Here is an 18549-nt window from a genome sequence, read left to right on the forward strand (position 1 = left end):
GGGGGGATACCCGCTCTAGAAACGTAAGAAACCGACCGGCGACCGCTCGGCAAAACTTCGGCTCCGCTCGGCAATCTCCGCCCGAACCGACGCGGAAGCGCGAGGGGAGACCCGAGCCCCAGCGCGCGCCGCCGCCGCATTTAGATTCCGCAGTGCAGATGGGCGCATCGTCGAGCCCCGAAAGAGGCTCCAGCAACCTGATTGGCCGCGCGCTGACCCGCCTCAACCAATCGCGCGAGGGGGGGAAAGACCAGACGCGCGTATCCGGGTTAGAGAATACAAAGTGAGTTGGAAAGGGGGTGGAGCCAACTCGTCGCCCCTCCCCCTCCACCACCCCCCCCCCCACACACTCGGATCCCCATTGGAGCCAGCGGTGGTGGCGATCCGGCTCCGTGTGGGTGGGAGTCGTCGGGAGCTCCGTAGCTGCATGTGTCCAACTCGCCCACCCCCCCACCACAATCAACAACAACCACCACCACTAAGCCATCCCCCCCACCTCCACCATCAGTCGCTGGGTTTCGGTAACGTTTTGGGCGATTGCCACTTTTAAGTAAAAAAAAACGTCGCGCCTGTAAGTTAAGAAGAGTTTGGCGAAGGAACGCCACCGATCGCGAAGGTGAGAGAAGCGTGTGGTTGTTGTTGTTGTGTTGTTACGTGACTTGTACTTTTACTGGCAAGATGTGTGAGTCTCGTGTGTGTGAAAAGTTCGCTGCGGTTGCGAGCGAGTTGAGTTTTCAGTGTGACCCCCTTCCCAACCCTTCCGTCGAAACTTTCAAAGTTGTTGCCAGAAGAGCCGACGTGTCCGATACGAGTGACACGTGAATAAAACCCCCTCGGATGTGTCGAACAATGATGGAGAAGGTGGTGGTGGTGGTGTTACTGTAGTGTAGTAGTAGTAATAGAGAGAGGTTATCCTACAAATGCGTGACCGGCTTTGGGTTTTCACATCGTGAAAAGTTGAAGTCGGCCAAGATGCCAATGCCGTCTTGGTCGCAATGACCTTTAGCGCAAAGGTTATTTCGACAAGACCACCTTGGCCTTCATGGATAACAACTATTTTTATTTATTTGACCGGCTAAAAGTCTCTTTTTTTTCAGAAGCGACCTGGCGATCACAAGTGATGATAGCTCAACGGAAGTGGCTTCATCGTCGTGGTGTGCAAATGTATAGCAGCCAAAATACTGTAACTCTGAATGTGTTTACGTTGTTCTGAAATGTGGAGGGAAAAAAACCGGTGGAGTCTGAGAAAAAAATCCACGCGATCAAGGAGAGAGAGGGACACGAAAACTACAAATATACAGCAGCAGGCATCAGGGTTAGGGGTTGAATCCACAATCTCCTGTATATTAGGCGAAGTAGTTAACATCTCCTCGCCACCGTGATGATGATAGAGACACGCAAACTCCAAATATACAGCAGGCATCGTCAGGGTAGGGATGGAACCCACGACCTCCTGTATACCAAGCTAGGTAGTTAACATCTAGCCACCGTCATGATGATGGGAGAGAGACACGCAAACTACAAATATACAACAGCAGGCGTCAGGGTTAGGGGTTGAACCCACAATCTCCTGTATACCAGGTGAGGTAGTTAACATCTAGCTACCGTCATGATGATGGGAGAGAGACACGCAAACTACAAATATACAACAGCAGGCGTCAGGGTTAGGGGTTGAACCCACAATCTCCTGTATACCAGGTGAGGTAGTTAACATCTAGCTACCGTCATGATGATGGGAGAGAGACACGCAAACTACAAATATACAACAGCAGGCGTCAGGGTTAGGGGTTGAACCCACAATCTCCTGTATACCAGGCGAGGTAGTTAACATCTAGCCACCGTGATGATAGAGACAAGCAACCTCCAAATACACAGAAGGCATCGTCAGGGTAGGGATGGAACCCACGACCTCCTGTATACCAGGCAAGGTTGTTAACATCTCGCTATCTTGTGAGCCCTCCAGCTTTATTTCAAGAACGTTGTAAGAACGTTACAACACGAAACAATGCTAAAAGGTACGAGAAAGATGAACTAAACACTTACAAATAAAACACTAAACCATCCCCCATCCTACCAGGCAAAGTCCACCCGAGGTATTAACTTTTCAAAGCGACCTGGCACAAATGAAAGCTCAACAAAGTGGCTTATCATTTGGACGTTTATATCAGCAGAATAATCTAAATAGTCTATAAACGCATGTTTCTACGTGTGGAGGGGAAAAAACCGGAGGACCCGGAGAAAAAAATGTAACGGCGAGAAACATGCAAACTCTAAATATATGCAACACATGGGTCGGGGTCGAACGTCCCTCGGTTCCAATGAACGTGTCATCAGCAGTTAAATCTTGAGATGGTTAACACTATCTCCATGTTTGTTTATGATGCCTTTGTTTGGTGAAGACTTCTTGTCAAACTCCCCGGTCTCTGTGTGCTGGCTTGATGGGATTGCTCGTCTCAAACTTTGATCAACAAATGTGTGTGGTCTTCATTCTCAATCGAATTCACTTGCCTTCATCTGCACCGTGAATGTATGCCGCTGTGATTTTTCAGCGGTCGAAACGTCGTGATCTATTCATTTTTCTACCTACGTGACTTTACCGAAAGAGCCAAAGACTATGGATTCCTGCAGTCACGAAAGCTTCTAAATCAAGATAGAGGTTGGGTTGTACGTGTATTGCAGTCTGAACTGTTTGAAGATAACACTGTTATTATTTGCATATACTCTGTATACAATCTCTACTCTGTATTTGGGTAGGCCTTTTCTCTCTTACCCTCTTTATCACTTTAAACAGATCATATATTCTTTGTCTTCATTTTAGGAAAGCCATATTTCCAACCCACAGCTGTTTATAGTCCCAAATGTGTAGCACAGTTTAAATATTTTAAAAAAACTTTGAACTTCTCTTTTTCCATTGATTTAAAAAATATATTATTTTGTGAAATTTCCCCTCTACATTTCTCATTTCCTTCTCATGCTCAACAAGATGAATGCTAATTGCTGGTCTCTCCAGCATGATATAGTCCAAGACTGTTGTCTAGATTCGAAGTTACCTCCTTTGCTTGACGAAAAAATTGTTTGTGTGAAAATAAATTGCATTTTCTATGACTCTAGGAAGTGGCCCTCTAACTAGAAATATAATGTTATAGCATCTATTCTGTACGTACATATTGACATGAACTTTTGTAATATAGCGAGTGAAGAAGCGTTGACGGTGGGTATGCACTCACACCGGCTTCCGACCCGGGGTTACCTGAGTTACATTCCTGGCAGCAGCTGTGACATCAGTGGAAAGTAATAACTGAACCGGTCCAGGGCAGTCCTGCTTTTACCAACACGAACTGATGACCGTCGTGGTTAAGTACAGACCTCGTAATTTGTATGATATGGGGAGGTTATCATCCAACAGTTGATTGACCAAGGGCTGTAAAATATTAATTGTTACAGTTCTTGTCACGTAGCATGTGGAAACAAGACATGGGTAATAATGCTAGTTGTGATAAAAATAGTAAGGGGTGGGTTGTTTGCATTTGTCATGGCATATCGGTACAGTAATACAAACATTTTAAACACAGGGAGGTGGACAAACGGTCAAAATGAATTCGTGAAACAATATTTACAAAACGAATAGAGGTTTTTTTTACGTTGTGCCCACAGAAGATATATTGTTTTTGATTATTCAGCTAATGCACACATCTTGTGTTGTATTACTTGTGTATCAAAGTTTTAGTTTTATTTCTTTGCGCGAATTTGTCAGAGGAAATCTCCTGCAACCCAATTTGCCACATTTTTGTCTGGCTGTCCATGGGCGGGGTGTGATGTTAGGTGTACAGTAAGATTGTATCGTGTTTCTGAAAAATAACCTTAATTTGCACAGTACACTGTCACATAACCATAGCGATGTTCAATCCATTTCTGGATGAAGCCCTCTCCAAGCCATCAATATCTCTCATGCACATAAGCTGATCTTGTTCATTCATCTCCATGGTAGATATACTCTTGGACTGGCTCTCCCTTGACTGCCAGTCCAGGGTTGTTCTCGATCATCATCCTCGACCATGATTTGCAAACATCTGCATGTGTTAAATTTCGATTTAAAGCTTTCGTGACTGCAGGGATTCATCTTCTTTACCGAAAGAACCAAGAAGATCTACATATGTTATCTTTTTCAGCACCTCCATTTCACCGTGCCTTGCTTCGGCAATATTTAATTATGAGTATGAAAAATGCATGTATTTCCAATCTTTCGTGTATGGTTAAAGGAAGCATTGAGTCAGGGCCGACCACGTGTGTTCGTGGGGAAGTATTTCTGTGCTCTTAAATCTTTTTTTTGGCAAAACAATAATGGTCACAATGCAAATCTGATTGCTGTGTAGACAACAATACCATCCGACATTTGTATAATTTAAACTGAGGTTGCAACTCGGTTACATTTGATTTAGTACTGTTAATATCCAGAATGTTACTAAATCTGTGTAGAAAGTGTGTTTTTGTTGCTGTATTCCGCAGGATTAGCAGAACAATCATTTCAGAGTTCTCAATTCCTGAAATTTGACACTGGTAGACATAAACCATCATAAATAATCTAAAATTTCCCTACAAGTCTTGCTTTCATATGTTTAAAACAACTGCATTTATTTAACATTTTTCATGCCATCATAAAAAGGGAACTTTGCAATGTTATTTTCAGAACTAAAAAAGAATGGGGAGATAGTCGACTAGATTACAGTACTTTCATCAACACAACTTTAGTGGGCCATGCTTTACAAATCGGTTGTGTAGACAATTCCACTCTTTAATACCGTAAATCCCCAATATTGAAGTTGCACATACAATTCGGAGTAACGGAACCACGTTTGAATTTGCTTTCACACTTGACGGCTATATACAATGTCTGTTGATTTTTTTTGTAGGGTAGGATGGATGCAGACAAGGTGTTGCCAAGTGTCCATATCAACAGCAGCAAGGAGGACACTGACCACAGGAAGAAGCGCTTCACAGTACGCCACGCACTCAGAGCTCAGTTAAAGTACAATGTGTTAGTTGATTGGAACTAGTATGGAACAATGCAATTTACCATTTTCACAGTGCAGTATGTCGCATATCCAACTGCCACTATTCCATCTAGATTTGAAGCTTTCGTGACTGCAAGGATTCAGACTCTTTGGTTTTTTCGGTAAAGTCACGTAGGTAAAAAATCTTAGAAAATAAATTAAAACAGTTTAGTTGTTTTCATTTGTTTTAGTTTAGTTGTTTTTATTTATTTTCTTATTTACCGACGTGACTTTACCGAAAAAACCAAAGAGTATGTCTCCTTGCAGTCACGAAAGCTTCAAAGAGTATGCCACTTCCGTTATTACTCAACTGCCCACACAGTGCAGTGTTTGTCGTGGTGTCACGGTCTTTCTCTCTGGTATATTCCCAAATTCAGTTGCTTCGCATACATCAATTGAATGTTCATCTCGCGTACATTTGCTTTGTTCTTGTAGCGGTTTTGTTTTAGTTGGTCCAGTTGCCTACATGTGCATGGTTTAACTGTCATTTTCTTCAGATGTTCACAACATCCAAACTTTTTCATGTAGCCGACTATACCTCAGTTGCCAGTAGGTTAAATATGCGACATTGTAATGTACCAATAGCAGAGTCACCTCTTTAAGTTCCTGATGGATTATTTTTTGCCTTTAAAACAAATGAATGATATATCATGGCCAAAAAAATATCCCTGAGAATATTCTAACCAACAAAGAAACTATTGTAAAATGTACACATTTAAGCAACAATTCACTTCAACAATTTTACTGGGGCAAGCTTAGTTGGTGAATGTGGCCCACTAAGAAGCCATGCATCTCGCATTACTTGGTACTGAGCGTGTTTTTTGTCGTGTCGCACTTTTATAGGTGTACAAAATGATGGTGTGCAATGGAGGACAGTCCTGGTTTGTGTTCAGGCGCTATGCAGAATTTGACAAACTCTACAACACTGTGAGTCTTTGTATCTTTTTGAAGACCGCTTCCCGTACACTTGTCTTAAAATGAGGAAAATCACATTGAACAAGGGTGAAAGGTGACTAAAGTTCGAAGCTGAGAGGAAGTGGCTTGGAATGGATTTGATTCATGATAGCATTAATACTGTCCAAAAAACTGTATGACCTCAAACCAGTGTCCACTTCACCACATCATACCCCTAACCCCTCAGCATTAAAAAAAAATCTTTCTGCCTGTTGAGATTGTTTCTCTTGCAGCGTTGTGTGAGTCAAATGCGTATTTGGTGTTCACGAGCATTGACATTTTGGAGCAATTCGTGTTTGGATGGCGACACATGTTCCTTCTCATACACTCAAATATATCAGTTGCATGCTTTTAATTTGCATGGAAAATATGAAAAGTTAAAGTTGTTATATATTTATTTTAATTAGCAGGCAGATTAAGACATACCACATGACAGAAAGCATTTCCATTATGATTCATTCAGGAATTTTGTGGGTTTTGTATTAATATGTCCATGTGGCTCTTGTGTTTTCTACAGTTAAAGAAACAGTGTCCAAATATGACATTGAAAATTCCTGCGAAGAGGATTTTTGGCAATAATTTTGATCCAGGTACAGATTTCATATATAATATAAAACCATATTTTCATTTATATATCAACTTATTAGATATTACTCTAAAATTAAGTATTTTATTAACTGTCTGTTAAAACATGTGGTTATCTCCAGCACCGTATATTTGTAATGTATACTTTGATGTCATGGGACCTCCTTTGCCAGTACCAAAATAGAATAGGTTTTCCCCTTTTTTCTGGCAACAAAACAGGTGTTAAGATGTCAAAACACCAAACTGAAACCTTTTACAAGGAATCATGTCTGCATTAACCACAATACTTGTGGTCAGAATGCAAAAAAAACATACTCTGATATGCATTGTCTTTGAAACTGCTTGGTCCACACCAGAGACAGCTTTCTTTGGAGCCTAGTCTTAAAACGGTTTTAAACCAGAGGACGCTAAAAGGCGTACTTATACTTTGACGTGTTTACAATATGGGTTCCTGATCCTCAACACATTGTGTGTGTGTAGACTGTGTAGGAATCTGGTCGGCTACAGTAGTATCATGTACGGCAATGCAAAAACAAGTCTGCTTAGATTCCAAAAATATCTCGCCTTGTGGACACACCTCTTGAAAACCGCGCTGACAAGAAATAAAAAACATTGAAACTAATTTAAAGACACTGATTTCTTATACGTGTGATTTTATGCTTATATCATGGCCTTCAAAGTTAATATTAATGATTGCATCCAATACATTATTACACCGGATTGGTAGCGTTTCTTTGAATTTCCATTAAAATTTTTAAACATTCGAAAAAGTGGATGAACAAATAAATATTTTTCTATTTTTTTTTAGACACATTTTTACATGCTTTTAATAAGAATGTTGGATTTTTGTATGTCAGCATGTAAATATTGCCCTTTCCACCCAATGATGGAATTATTTGTCATGGTTAGGGCGTATAATTTGATTCGAGAATAATTATATTTTTTTACAATGTGGTGCATGGAATATCACTCGTGGCTGCAAGTGTCACGTGAACCAATTAAATATAATTTAGAAGTAATGACGTTTTTTTTGGGTTAGATCGCGTAAATACAAATGCACTGTAAACATACCTCCACAGACACAGCCAATTAATAAGATTTGTCACGTGACAAAAATGTGCCAATTAGTTACTCCTTCAGCACACCAGTGCTTATATACTTAAATTTTATTTATTTGTAGTGGCCTGCTTACCTATTCTCTGCACTCCTATCGGTTTTTATTGTTTGTTGTTGAAACTTGAGGACCGACCTCGACTGGAGATCTGTGAAAGCGACCTTCATAGTTCATCCGATTCCTCCAGTATATAAATAAATATTCTGATGCTGAAACTTACAACATTTACAATTTTGAGTACAACTTTCCGCTGGTAATTACAACCAGCTTCATCAGGCGATTGACAGTATTGTGAATAAGTTTTCTTGTTTCCGGTCTTAAAATAGAGTAGTGTGATATCATCAATTAGAGGGATCACTGTGCACCTCCAAGTGTGAAGATCCCAGGAGGGTTAATGTATTCGCATACATGAAAATGGATTACGTTAATCTGAAAATATGCAGGACATATTATGTGTTGGGTTGCAGTTGGATTTACACAACATTTATATTTACGCGATCTAACCCAAAAAAAACTTTTATACGAATAATGTTGGTCACGAAAGCCTACGTGTGAAATATATACAAGTTAAAATCTATTCGTATCATTAGCGATACAGACAGATTTTTGACCATAAATCGAAGGATTGTTAAATATCTACTCCCCATTTAAAGCTTTCGTGACTGCAGGAATTCATCTTCTTGGTTTTTTCGGTAAAGTCACGTAGAAGGGAAGTAATAAAATAATAAAAATAAAACATAAAACAATTCTCACGACGTTTTGGCCACAACGCAAGCAGCCGTCTTCAGGTAAAGAATGAGAACCTGTCAAGCTGGGAGCTTATATCTACGCTGAGTTGGGGGGGGGGGTTACACCCCCCCCTTCTACGTGACTTTACCGATAAAAACAAGAAGATCTACTCCCCATTTTTCCCAATGGAACTTTTTTTTCTTCCAGATAAGTCCCTGAAGGTTTTTTGCATTTCCCCAGTTTCATGCCTCGATATGAACTGCGAGGGAGGGCACAATATCAATAATAAATTATGATTGTGAAAGTGTTTATCCATTATACATTTGTATAATAATACAGATTTCATCAAGCAGCGTCGAGAGGGGCTCGAAGAATTCATTCAGAAGTTAATGAGCACTCCAGAGCTTTGCCAGACGTAAGTGCTCTCCTCATAGCTTTTAATATTAGCAACAGTACTATGGACATTTGCATACGATGTAAAGAACCACCTTTTGCAGCAGACTGGTGCAATAACAAATTGAACTCTAGAATTCTGCTGTGCTTGGTTTGTTGCTGTGCATGGCTAATAAAGTGCAGAGTGGCTATAAAAGTTCAAAAATTAACTTGTGTTTTTCTTTGCATTGTAGCACAGATGTCCAAGACTTCCTTAAAATGGACAACCCCAGAAATCAGCCAGACTTTCACGACGTTGGCATTCACAGTGACATGGTGAGAAAAATCATTTTTTGGAAGTAAAATTTTACTAGCATAGAGTCCTCTTAATTACACTTAACTATGAGATATTGTGGCACACGGTCTAGCATTGTTTGTTCCTTTTTAAATCTTTCATCACACGGTGACATTTTGTGATTCTAAATTGGTCAACATTAATTGATTAGTTTGAAACCTAAATCAATACCTGTTGAGAACATCCTTGTGCTAATGGTAATTGCAGAATAGTGCTTACAATCCATCCAAACCTTCCTCTCGACGTGGAACGTAAATGAATTTTCCACAAAATTGTAAATGCATATTGTATGAGAACACGGTTTGAAGTTTGTGTGTTCTTGTGGTTACTTTACAGAACAATGGCTCTGAAGAAATCAACCTCGGCCCTTCTGGAGACCCGCTGTATGTCTTGTGCTTTAATATGATGATTTTTTAGTGAAATTTTTAACATCAATTTGAAAGGTTAGTTTACATCAAACTTGTAATTGGTAAAATTGCATAACCGTGTCTTTTCTGTGTTATAGGGCCAAACCTTCGGACTTTAATTTCCTGAATGTTCTTGGCAAAGGGAGCTTTGGCAAGGTAGGTCCCGTGCACGTGTAATGCGGGCGTAAGCGACCTTCCGGAGGTGACGTCACGGGGGGTGGAGTCATGTGACGTGGGGGTAAGGTTCGGGGCTTTAAGCGGGTAAACCGGAAGGGGAAGGTAGTCGGGGTGTGAGCGGAAAAGAGTGAGGCCACGCGGGCAAGTGTGGAGAGGGGTGCGCCGACGGCGATCGGGAGCCAACCCCGAAGATAAGAGGAAGCTGCGGAGTGGTGTGCAGCTGGGGAGGAGACAGCCAGGAGGGCTGCGTGTTAGGGGCAGCGGTGTGGCTGCCAGGAGGAGCTGCGGAGAGAGAGAGAGAGGGGGCTGCTTGTTAGAGGCAGCGGTGTGGCTGCCAGGAGGAGCTGCGGAGAGAGAGAGAGAGAGCAAGAAGCTGTGAGAGCTGCGGAGGGAGAAGAGCAGCAGCGAGTACAGCCAAGGGGGGCTGTGTGAGAGAAACAGCAGCGGAGCTGCTGTTGTGGATCGGGCCGACATTGGAGTCAGCACCGTGGAGAAGCTACAGAGTAAAGACAGCCGTGTGGGTGTACAGCACGAACCGAATAATAAAGGACACTGAGCCAGACATCGTGGTCCAGTCGTTTATTACACTGGTGTCGGAAGTGCAACGGCATGTCGAAACAAGTGAGGAAGAAAGTTAATCCGGCGCCTGCATCGGCTTCTTCGTCCGACGACGACGAACTCCCTCCAACCACGGATCCTGTTGGGGTGGTGGAGGAGAGCCAGGCTGAGGCGACCACGGGAACGGGAGTGGAGGATGTTGGCGCGGTGGCGGGTCCGTCGACATCATCAGACGCGGATCAACGATGGCAAGCGATGGCGGTACAACTGGAGGCACTTAAGGACGTCCTGGCGCATCTATGCCATCTCGTCGCGCCAGGGACGATGGATGATGCAAGTGGTGCTCCGCGGGCCGCCACGTTGCCTGTCCTGCCGCCGCCATTGCCCACGCGGCAAGAGGCCGCCATTTTGCGCGCTCCGTGGCGCCAAACCGCCATCTTGGCCACGCCGCGGGCCGACGCCATTTTGAATTTGCCATCACAACCACCACCATTGGAAGACGGCGGGAAGAGGAGTCGGAGTCGCCACCTTACAACGGTTAAAGAATTTTCCGTCGGTGGGGACTGGAGCGCGTTCGCCTGCCGCTTCTTGGCGGCGGTACGCACAGCAAGATGGACCGATGCGGAGGCTTTGGAGGTGTTGCCGACTCTCCTGGACGACGAATCTGTCCGATTCTTCCGTTCCATAGCGACCGATAAGAAGGCAACTTTATGTGGTGTTTTTCAAGAAATGGCCGATGCTTATGAGCCACCAGATGATGCGCATCGGCGATTCGCTCAACGACAACGAGCACCAGAGGAGTCGCCCGTGGCGTTCAGGGGTGCGGTGCTGGAGCTGGCCATGGCAGCTTATCCTGAGACGCCACAGGACCTGCTTGAGCCTCTCATATTAGGGAAAATGTTGGAGCTGTCTCGGGATCTAGGGATCCCCATGCCTGTGTGTGGGCATGAGAAGCTAACTTCCCGGATGGCTGCTAAGTGTCTCGATGCGCAATTCAACCTCCGTCGCTGGAAACAAGTGACGGCGTGGACGGGGGGGCCCGTCAAAGATGGGGATGCGCTGGGATGGAACCCTGCGCAGGCCGTCTATGTTCCGGATGACCGGGGCCCTCAACAACTGACGGCCGCCTCCGCTCCATGGACGGGACGCGGCGGGCCGAGACCGCGTGCGGTGCTACCAGAACGGGGCCGTCAGGAGGCGAGGCCTGCGCTTCGGCGCAACGAGGCCGAATGTTTCCGCTGCGGGCGTAGGGGCCACTACGCCAGAGACTGCTGGGCCCGCTTCCCGGCTCCGCCGCAGCAGGAGGCCTCGGCACCGGTCAAGTCGGCTAAAGATCCTCCGAAACAGGCATGTCGGCACGCACCAGACACTCGGCAAGGCTTTCCACCTCACCCACCACCTGTGTTGCGCGATCCTATTGTTGTTGTTAAAGAAAGGCCATCGACGGGGCCTTGTCATTCAGTTACGCAGTGGCGTAAGTTGGCACGGAGAGTTGTCGCGGCCGCTACGGGTTCGTCCACTGTACCGGGGTCCATACAAGGTGTGGACGTGCGCATTTTGGTCGACTCGGGGGCGTCTGCGACTATTATATCGGATGTCATTTTCCATCTGTTGGGCATTCCGTCGGGGGCTGTGCGTCCGGTTTATGGGTCGTGCGTCGCTGCGAACGGGGGTAGCATGGGCATCGTGGGTCAGGTGGATGCTAAGATATCTATTGGGGATGTGTCGGCCTCGGGTGTTGTGTTGATATCGAGATCTTTGGCGGTTCCTTGTTTGTTAGGCACCGATTTTTTGGCTAAGATGCCCATTTTGATCAAAATCAATGAGAATTGTATTGAACTGCCGGGGGGCCGTCAAATCTCGTTTCTGCCGTCGCCCTGGGGGCGACCTGCTTCGGCCGTACAAGTGCAGGCGCTGTCCGTCGCATCTGTGGACATCCCACCTGGTACACAGATGCTTATACCCTTGCGGTATCGGAAGCCCCTGCCTGATCGGCTAGGAGCAGTAGGGGTCTTGTTGTCACCGTCCGCCACGATAACAACCGGGTTGGCGTTAGTGGGGGCACAGACCATCGTCCGGCCGGATCAATTACCGTTTTTACAGGTGCTTAATGCGGGGGGAGAAAACGTCCGTGTCCCGGCCGGTACGGTTGTGGCACATGCCACTACGGCGTTTGCGACCCATGATTGTCCACATAGCCGGGGAGTTGTTGCTGGGGTTTCCGAGCCAAGGAGTTCGGATGATCGTTGGGTTGCTCAATTATGTGACGAAAATTCTTCCCTGTCCATGGAGCAACGTGGTGCGCTGCGTAAATTGTTGTTGACATATTCCGACGTGTTCAGCTCCGATGATTTGGATTTGGGCCGCACTTCCTTGCTTTACCATCACATTGAGACGGGCGATGCTGCCCCTATTCGATTAAATTCGCATCGGATGAGTCCTGCGGAGCGAGAACACGTACGGGGGGCAGTGGAAGACATGTTGGCTGCGGACATTATATCGCCATCTAACAGCCCATGGGGCGCTCCAGTCGTCTTGGTTAAGAAGAAGGATGGCAAATTGCGATTTTGTGTTGATTTCCGCAAATTGAATAAGATATCGGTGGCAGATGCGTACCCCCTGCCGCGTATGGATGACTCCCTCGACGCATTGTCGGGGGCTAAGTTCTTTTCCACACTGGACCTCTCTTCGGGATTTTGGCAGCTTCCCCTTGACGAGTCCTCACGGGAGAAAACCGCATTCCGTACGCCGCAGGGGTTATTTCAATTCAACTGTCTCCCGATGGGATTGAATGCGGCCCCTGCTACATTTCAAAGATTGATGGAGCTCGTTTTGACGGGGTTGCAGTGGGAGACATGTCTTATATATTTGGACGATATCATTGTCTTCAGCCGCACATTCGATGAACATTTGACGCGGCTGGAGACAGTGTTCACGAGGATGCGTTCTGCCAAATTGAAATTCAAACCAAAGAAATGTCACCTACTGCAACGGTCCGTCCGCTATTTGGGGCACATCGTGAGCGCTGAGGGAGTGTCCACGGATCCGGAAAAGACGGCGTGCGTCCGGGATTGGCCGACTCCGGCCACCGTGGGGGATGTTCGGCGGTTTTTGGGATTTGCCTCGTATTACCGAAGATTCGTGCCGGGTTTTGCGACGATTGCGAGGCCTTTGCATCTCCTTACGGGTAAAGGACGGAAGTTTGTTTGGGGACAGCCGGAGGAGGCGGCCTTTCGGAGTCTGCGTGATCTATTGGCCACGGCCCCAACATTGGATTATCCCGATTTCGATCACCCATTCATTCTTGATACGGACGCGAGTGACACAGGTATTGGGGCGGTGTTATCACAGTCTAAAGGGGGTGTAGAGCGTGTCGTGGCGTATGGTAGCCGAGTCTTGTCTCCTGCGGAAACCCGCTACTGTGTCACTCGCAGAGAACTATTGGCGGTTGTTTTTTTCCTACGGCAATTTCGACCATACCTCTACGGTCGTTCTTTTATTGTGCGTACGGATCATGCGGCCTTGCAATATGCCCTTAAAATTGACCAGCCATCCGGACAGTTGGCACGTTGGTTGGACACGCTACAGGAATTTTCCTTCCAAATTCAACATCGGAAGGGAGTGCGCCATGCGAACGCTGACGCACTTTCCAGATTACCGCGGCGCGCCCCTTGTAAATGTGAGTCGGGGACGCATAGGTGTTCGCCGATTCCAAACCCCCCTCAGCCGCTCACGTTGGCCGTCGAGAAGTCGGACACTCCGATGGAACCGGGACCGGCTGACGGGGTTTTGAATCTGCCGCGGTCTGTCTGGATCCGGGAACAGATGATGGATGAGTCATTGGTGTCCTTGCGGAAGCGGTCTGCTAAGGACAATGGGAGTCCGAGTACGGCTGTGGGGCCGCAAACCGCTCTCCGAGATGGTCTGCTTATGTGGCGGGAGGGGTTCCAGGAACGTTGGCGCCTGGTGGTACCAACGTCCTTGCGGTTCGAGTTGATTAGAACCCTCCATTGTGACACTCTCTTACATTTAGGGGTGCAGAAGACCTTGTTGACGTTGCAACGTCATTATTTTTGGCACGGCATGGCGACAGATGTCGTAGGGCACGTGCGCGCGTGCCCTGCGTGTGCACAACGTAAGCCGCCGAAACATCCTTACGTGCCGCCTCTCCAGTCGATTCAGGTGTCTCGAGTCAATGAATTGGTGGCGCTGGACATATTGGGACCTTTTCCACCATCGGCGAGGGGTAATAAATATTTGCTGGTAGGGGTTGAGTACCTCTCCCGTTGGCCGATGGCCTGGCCGTTGCCCGATCAGTCGGCCGCGGCCATTACCGACGCCTTTTTGTTTGGGTATATTATGGATAAGGGGGCGCCTGAGAGACTCCTCACGGACCAGGGCAGGAATTTCTCTTCTAAATTATTGGCGGAAGTGTGCGCGGGCCTTGGGACTAAGAAAGTACGGACATCCCCATACCATCCGCAGACGGATGGTATGGTTGAACGGCTGAACAGGACGTTGTCTGCCATGCTTTGCCATACCGTGAGTGAACAACAATCAGATTGGGATCTGCACATCCCCGGGGTGCTTTCGGCGTACAGGATGACGCCTCATGCGGCTACGGGATATTCGCCGTTTTACCTTATGTATGGTCGGGAAAACGTGCCGCCGGTGGATGTGCAATTGGGAACTGGGGTGAAGGGACCTCGTAAACCACTTCCTGAATACATTCAGGACACGGTTCGCCGAGTCACGGAGGCGCGGGAGAATGCCCGCGTGGCTACGGCCAAAGCCCAGGCCCGGAACGAGCGATATGCGCGACGGTCTGAGGGGGAGTGCCCTTGGAAGGTTGGGGACCTAGCCTGGCTTCATTGTCCACAGGTACGTCCGGGGACCTCGCCGAAATTGCACAAACCCTGGCATGGTCCCGTACGCCTCATTGCGGTTCCCAACCCACAGACAGCACGCGTCCAGATTGGGTCTCGTCGCTGGGTTGTGCATACGTCGCGCTTGAAACCATATGTTGCTCCCTTACATGATGCGTCATCCCCCAATGTTGCCTTGCCGGGGTCTGTTGCTGCTGACTCTCCCCTGCCTGCGTCCATTGATCTCGCTGGAGCGCCTGTCGTACCTGTTCCAGACAGGCCGGCCGTGACATTGCGGGGGACGAGGGGCCCTGCTCGGAGGACGCCTGCCAGGTCTGCGGGACCTTCGAGCCCTGCAGCCCTTCCGACCCAGCTGCGGGCACGGTCACAGGACAAGCCCAAGACTAACTCTTTAGGGACACGGGACGTCGGTGGACTTCCAGCTGCGACAGGGGGATTACCCCCTGTCATTCCTCGACTTTCATCGCGTTCCCGTTCTGCGAGTGGGCCGCCGACCGTCCGGGACGGGCCGGCGACCCGCACACGTTCCAAATCGCTTACGTTTCGTTGATTGTTGCTGTCTTGTTATTTTTTTCTTACAGTTGTATTTATTGCATGCTTTTGTACGATCGTTGATGTTCATTGCGTTGTTGTTGTTCTTGTTGTTACATTATATGCTTAGTGTCCTTTAGGGGGGGAAGCTCGGTTCGCCGCATTACGATTTGCTATTGGTCAGCCGAGGTCGGCTGGGATTTTTCTACGGGGGAGGGTGGTGTAATGCGGGCGTAAGCGACCTTCCGGAGGTGACGTCACGGGGGGTGGAGTCATGTGACGTGGGGGTAAGGTTCGGGGCTTTAAGCGGGTAAACCGGAAGGGGAAGGTAGTCGGGGTGTGAGCGGAAAAGAGTGAGGCCACGCGGGCAAGTGTGGAGAGGGGGGGCGCCGACGGCGATCGGGAGCCAACCCCGAAGATAAGAGGAAGCTGCGGAGTGGTGTGCAGCTGGGGAGGAGACAGCCAGGAGGGCTGCGTGTTAGGGGCAGCGGTGTGGCTGCCAGGAGGAGCTGCGGAGAGAGAGAGAGAGGGGGCTGCTTGTTAGAGGCAGCGGTGTGGCTGCCAGGAGGAGCTGCGGAGAGAGAGAGAGAGAGCAAGAAGCTGTGAGAGCTGCGGAGGGAGAAGAGCAGCAGCGAGTACAGCCAAGGGGGGCTGTGTGAGAGAAACAGCAGCGGAGCTGCTGTTGTGGATCGGGCCGACATTGGAGTCAGCACCGTGGAGAAGCTACAGAGTAAAGACAGCCGTGTGGGTGTACAGCACGAACCGAATAATAAAGGACACTGAGCCAGACATCGTGGTCCAGTCGTTTATTACACACGATTGCATTTCCACATCTTTTATTGAAATGTAAGACGACAAAACAATACAGTTAATATCATACAAAACACTCGGCATTCTGTCAATGTCACACATTTGTAAATACATCTCTTTCATAGGTTTTCTGCCTTTGCGATGAGAATTTGATGACCCTCTGCGTGCATTCACATGCATTGTATCTTGGAGGCGCCAGCTGACTGGAGCCTTCAGCATTGTAACGCGAGTAAACCGCTTTTCTTTCCTGCTTAGGTGCTGCTTGCAAGGCACAAAGTCGATGAGAAATTCTACGCTGTCAAAGTGCTACAGAAGTCTGTTATATTACAAAAGAATGAGGTACACGGTGAATGTAAAAAAATCCGACGTAATATTTGTTGTTGTAATGCTAATATAACCACGACACTTCTGTCTTTAACACGTAGGCTTTCGCGACCAATATTATTCATTATAAACGTTTTTGGGTTTAGATCGCGTTATTTATAAATGTGTCGTAACCCTCCACCACCTGACACGGCCAATCATTCTGGCAAATTGCCCGATGATGCTGGATGCAAGTTCCAGCGAAACGTCGTTCTCAAAAATGTTAAATGTTGTGGTTTCACTCTTCAACACACCGGTGGGCTAAAGTAGTGAACTATTTGTCTTTTGTCAATGTGACACTATTTTTGCTGATTGGCCGTGTCAGGTGGTGGATTGGCCGTGACAGGTAAGCTCGGATAATTCAGAGAACTGTATCAATTTGGGGTGATGCGGGGTGTAATATTAATGATGTAACGTGACGGCAGACGAGAGGAGTTTCACTGTTTTGGTTTTCCACAGCAAAGGCACGTGATGGCTGAGAGGAACGTACTCTTAAAGAACTGCAACCACCCTTTTCTAGTCGCGCTCCACTACTCCTTCCAGACGAACGACAAACTCTACTTCGTGCTGGACTATGTGAACGGCGGGGAGGTATGCTGTTCCGCGCCTTGCGTACGGTTGTAAAGATCAAGGTGCAGCCCTGCAATTGCTTGCTCACTCACACCTCTGCCGGAGGGAAGGGCTTCCGCTAGATGGAGTTTTACAGAGCCCCTCTAGAGCAAGAGTCGGCAACCGAAATAACAATAAGAGACATTTTTTTTTTTGGTACACAACGCAGCATTTCAAGAACCGCGATGCATGGGAATACGTGCGTCGCGTCACGAGGCAGTCCGTAAAGAGCTGCATGCGTCTCCGGAGCTATAGGTTGCCGGCCCCTGCTCGCGAGGGTATTATGACCTTCGTTTCCACACTGTCCAAATGTCTTGGAAGAGGTACCTAGAGTAAGACCCCCACCATAAGTGACCTTCCATCTATACTGTTGGGTGGACGCAAGTGTTTGGGTGCGTGATTTAAGAAACCTGCCCATTGTTCAGAATCTGCGTATTTATTTTTACTGGAGAAATCCGAAGAGTTTTAAAGCTCTTTTTCACAGATGTCCTAGAAAGGTGGGAGATGTTCAGTAGGGCAAGAAGAACAAATCAAACCGGCAACCTCTGGATTGCAAGTCCAGTGTGCCAACGTATGTAGAACTTATTTCGCACCATACGTAGCCAACCGTGCTCATCAAGGTGCAGTTCTTGTGTAAGATACATAATAACATCCATCAGCGGGAATCGTACTTCCTTTTGTGGTCCCTTCTGGCTCTTGCTGAGGTGTTGCGTCTAACCACCTTCCGCACAGACATGCTCCTCACTCAGCCCTGGGGAGCCCACACCTCCAACAGGGTGGGATGTGGAGGAAGGTGATGAATTTGACACCTCTGCCAAAAACACGTAGGGAGATCTTTGGCCAAGCTAGGAGGTGGTTTTTAAAATACCACCTAACGCCTGTGGGGAAAAAAATTAAACACTCGCGCATTAATGCTCACACCTGTGCATGAAGTAGCAGTGCTTTGTGAGTGCTGAATCACAACACATTGGATTCATGACATTGTTTTGTATGGGTTAATGAAAGGCATTTATCACGTGTAAAATTCTTGTTTTAACTGCCTGAGAGC

General features: G+C 47.2%; 1 protein-coding gene across 2 annotated transcripts in view; it reads left to right on the forward strand.

Annotated features, from left to right (window-relative positions):
• Positions 1 to 364: 364 nt before the first annotated feature.
• The window catches only part of LOC144931734 (serine/threonine-protein kinase Sgk3-like), a 31150-nt gene continuing 12965 nt past the window's right edge, over positions 365 to 18549 (forward strand). The window contains exons 1-10 of one of the 2 annotated variants that reach the window (XM_078855966.1): positions 365 to 616; positions 4911 to 4997; positions 5895 to 5978; positions 6523 to 6595; positions 8773 to 8848; positions 9060 to 9141; positions 9497 to 9543; positions 9666 to 9723; positions 16785 to 16868; positions 17352 to 17483. In XM_078855966.1, the coding sequence (XP_078712092.1) occupies positions 4917 to 4997; positions 5895 to 5978; positions 6523 to 6595; positions 8773 to 8848; positions 9060 to 9141; positions 9497 to 9543; positions 9666 to 9723; positions 16785 to 16868; positions 17352 to 17483 (717 nt within the window). In that variant the 5' untranslated portion in view covers positions 365 to 616; positions 4911 to 4916. The remainder of the gene's footprint in view (positions 617 to 4910; positions 4998 to 5894; positions 5979 to 6522; positions 6596 to 8772; positions 8849 to 9059; positions 9142 to 9496; positions 9544 to 9665; positions 9724 to 16784; positions 16869 to 17351; positions 17484 to 18549) is intronic. The other variant, XM_078855967.1, reaches the window with a different exon arrangement.

Source organism: Lampetra fluviatilis, chromosome 4 (genome assembly GCF_964198595.1).
Source record: "Lampetra fluviatilis chromosome 4, kcLamFluv1.1, whole genome shotgun sequence".
In the NCBI taxonomy this organism is placed as follows: Eukaryota; Metazoa; Chordata; class Hyperoartia; order Petromyzontiformes; family Petromyzontidae; genus Lampetra; species Lampetra fluviatilis.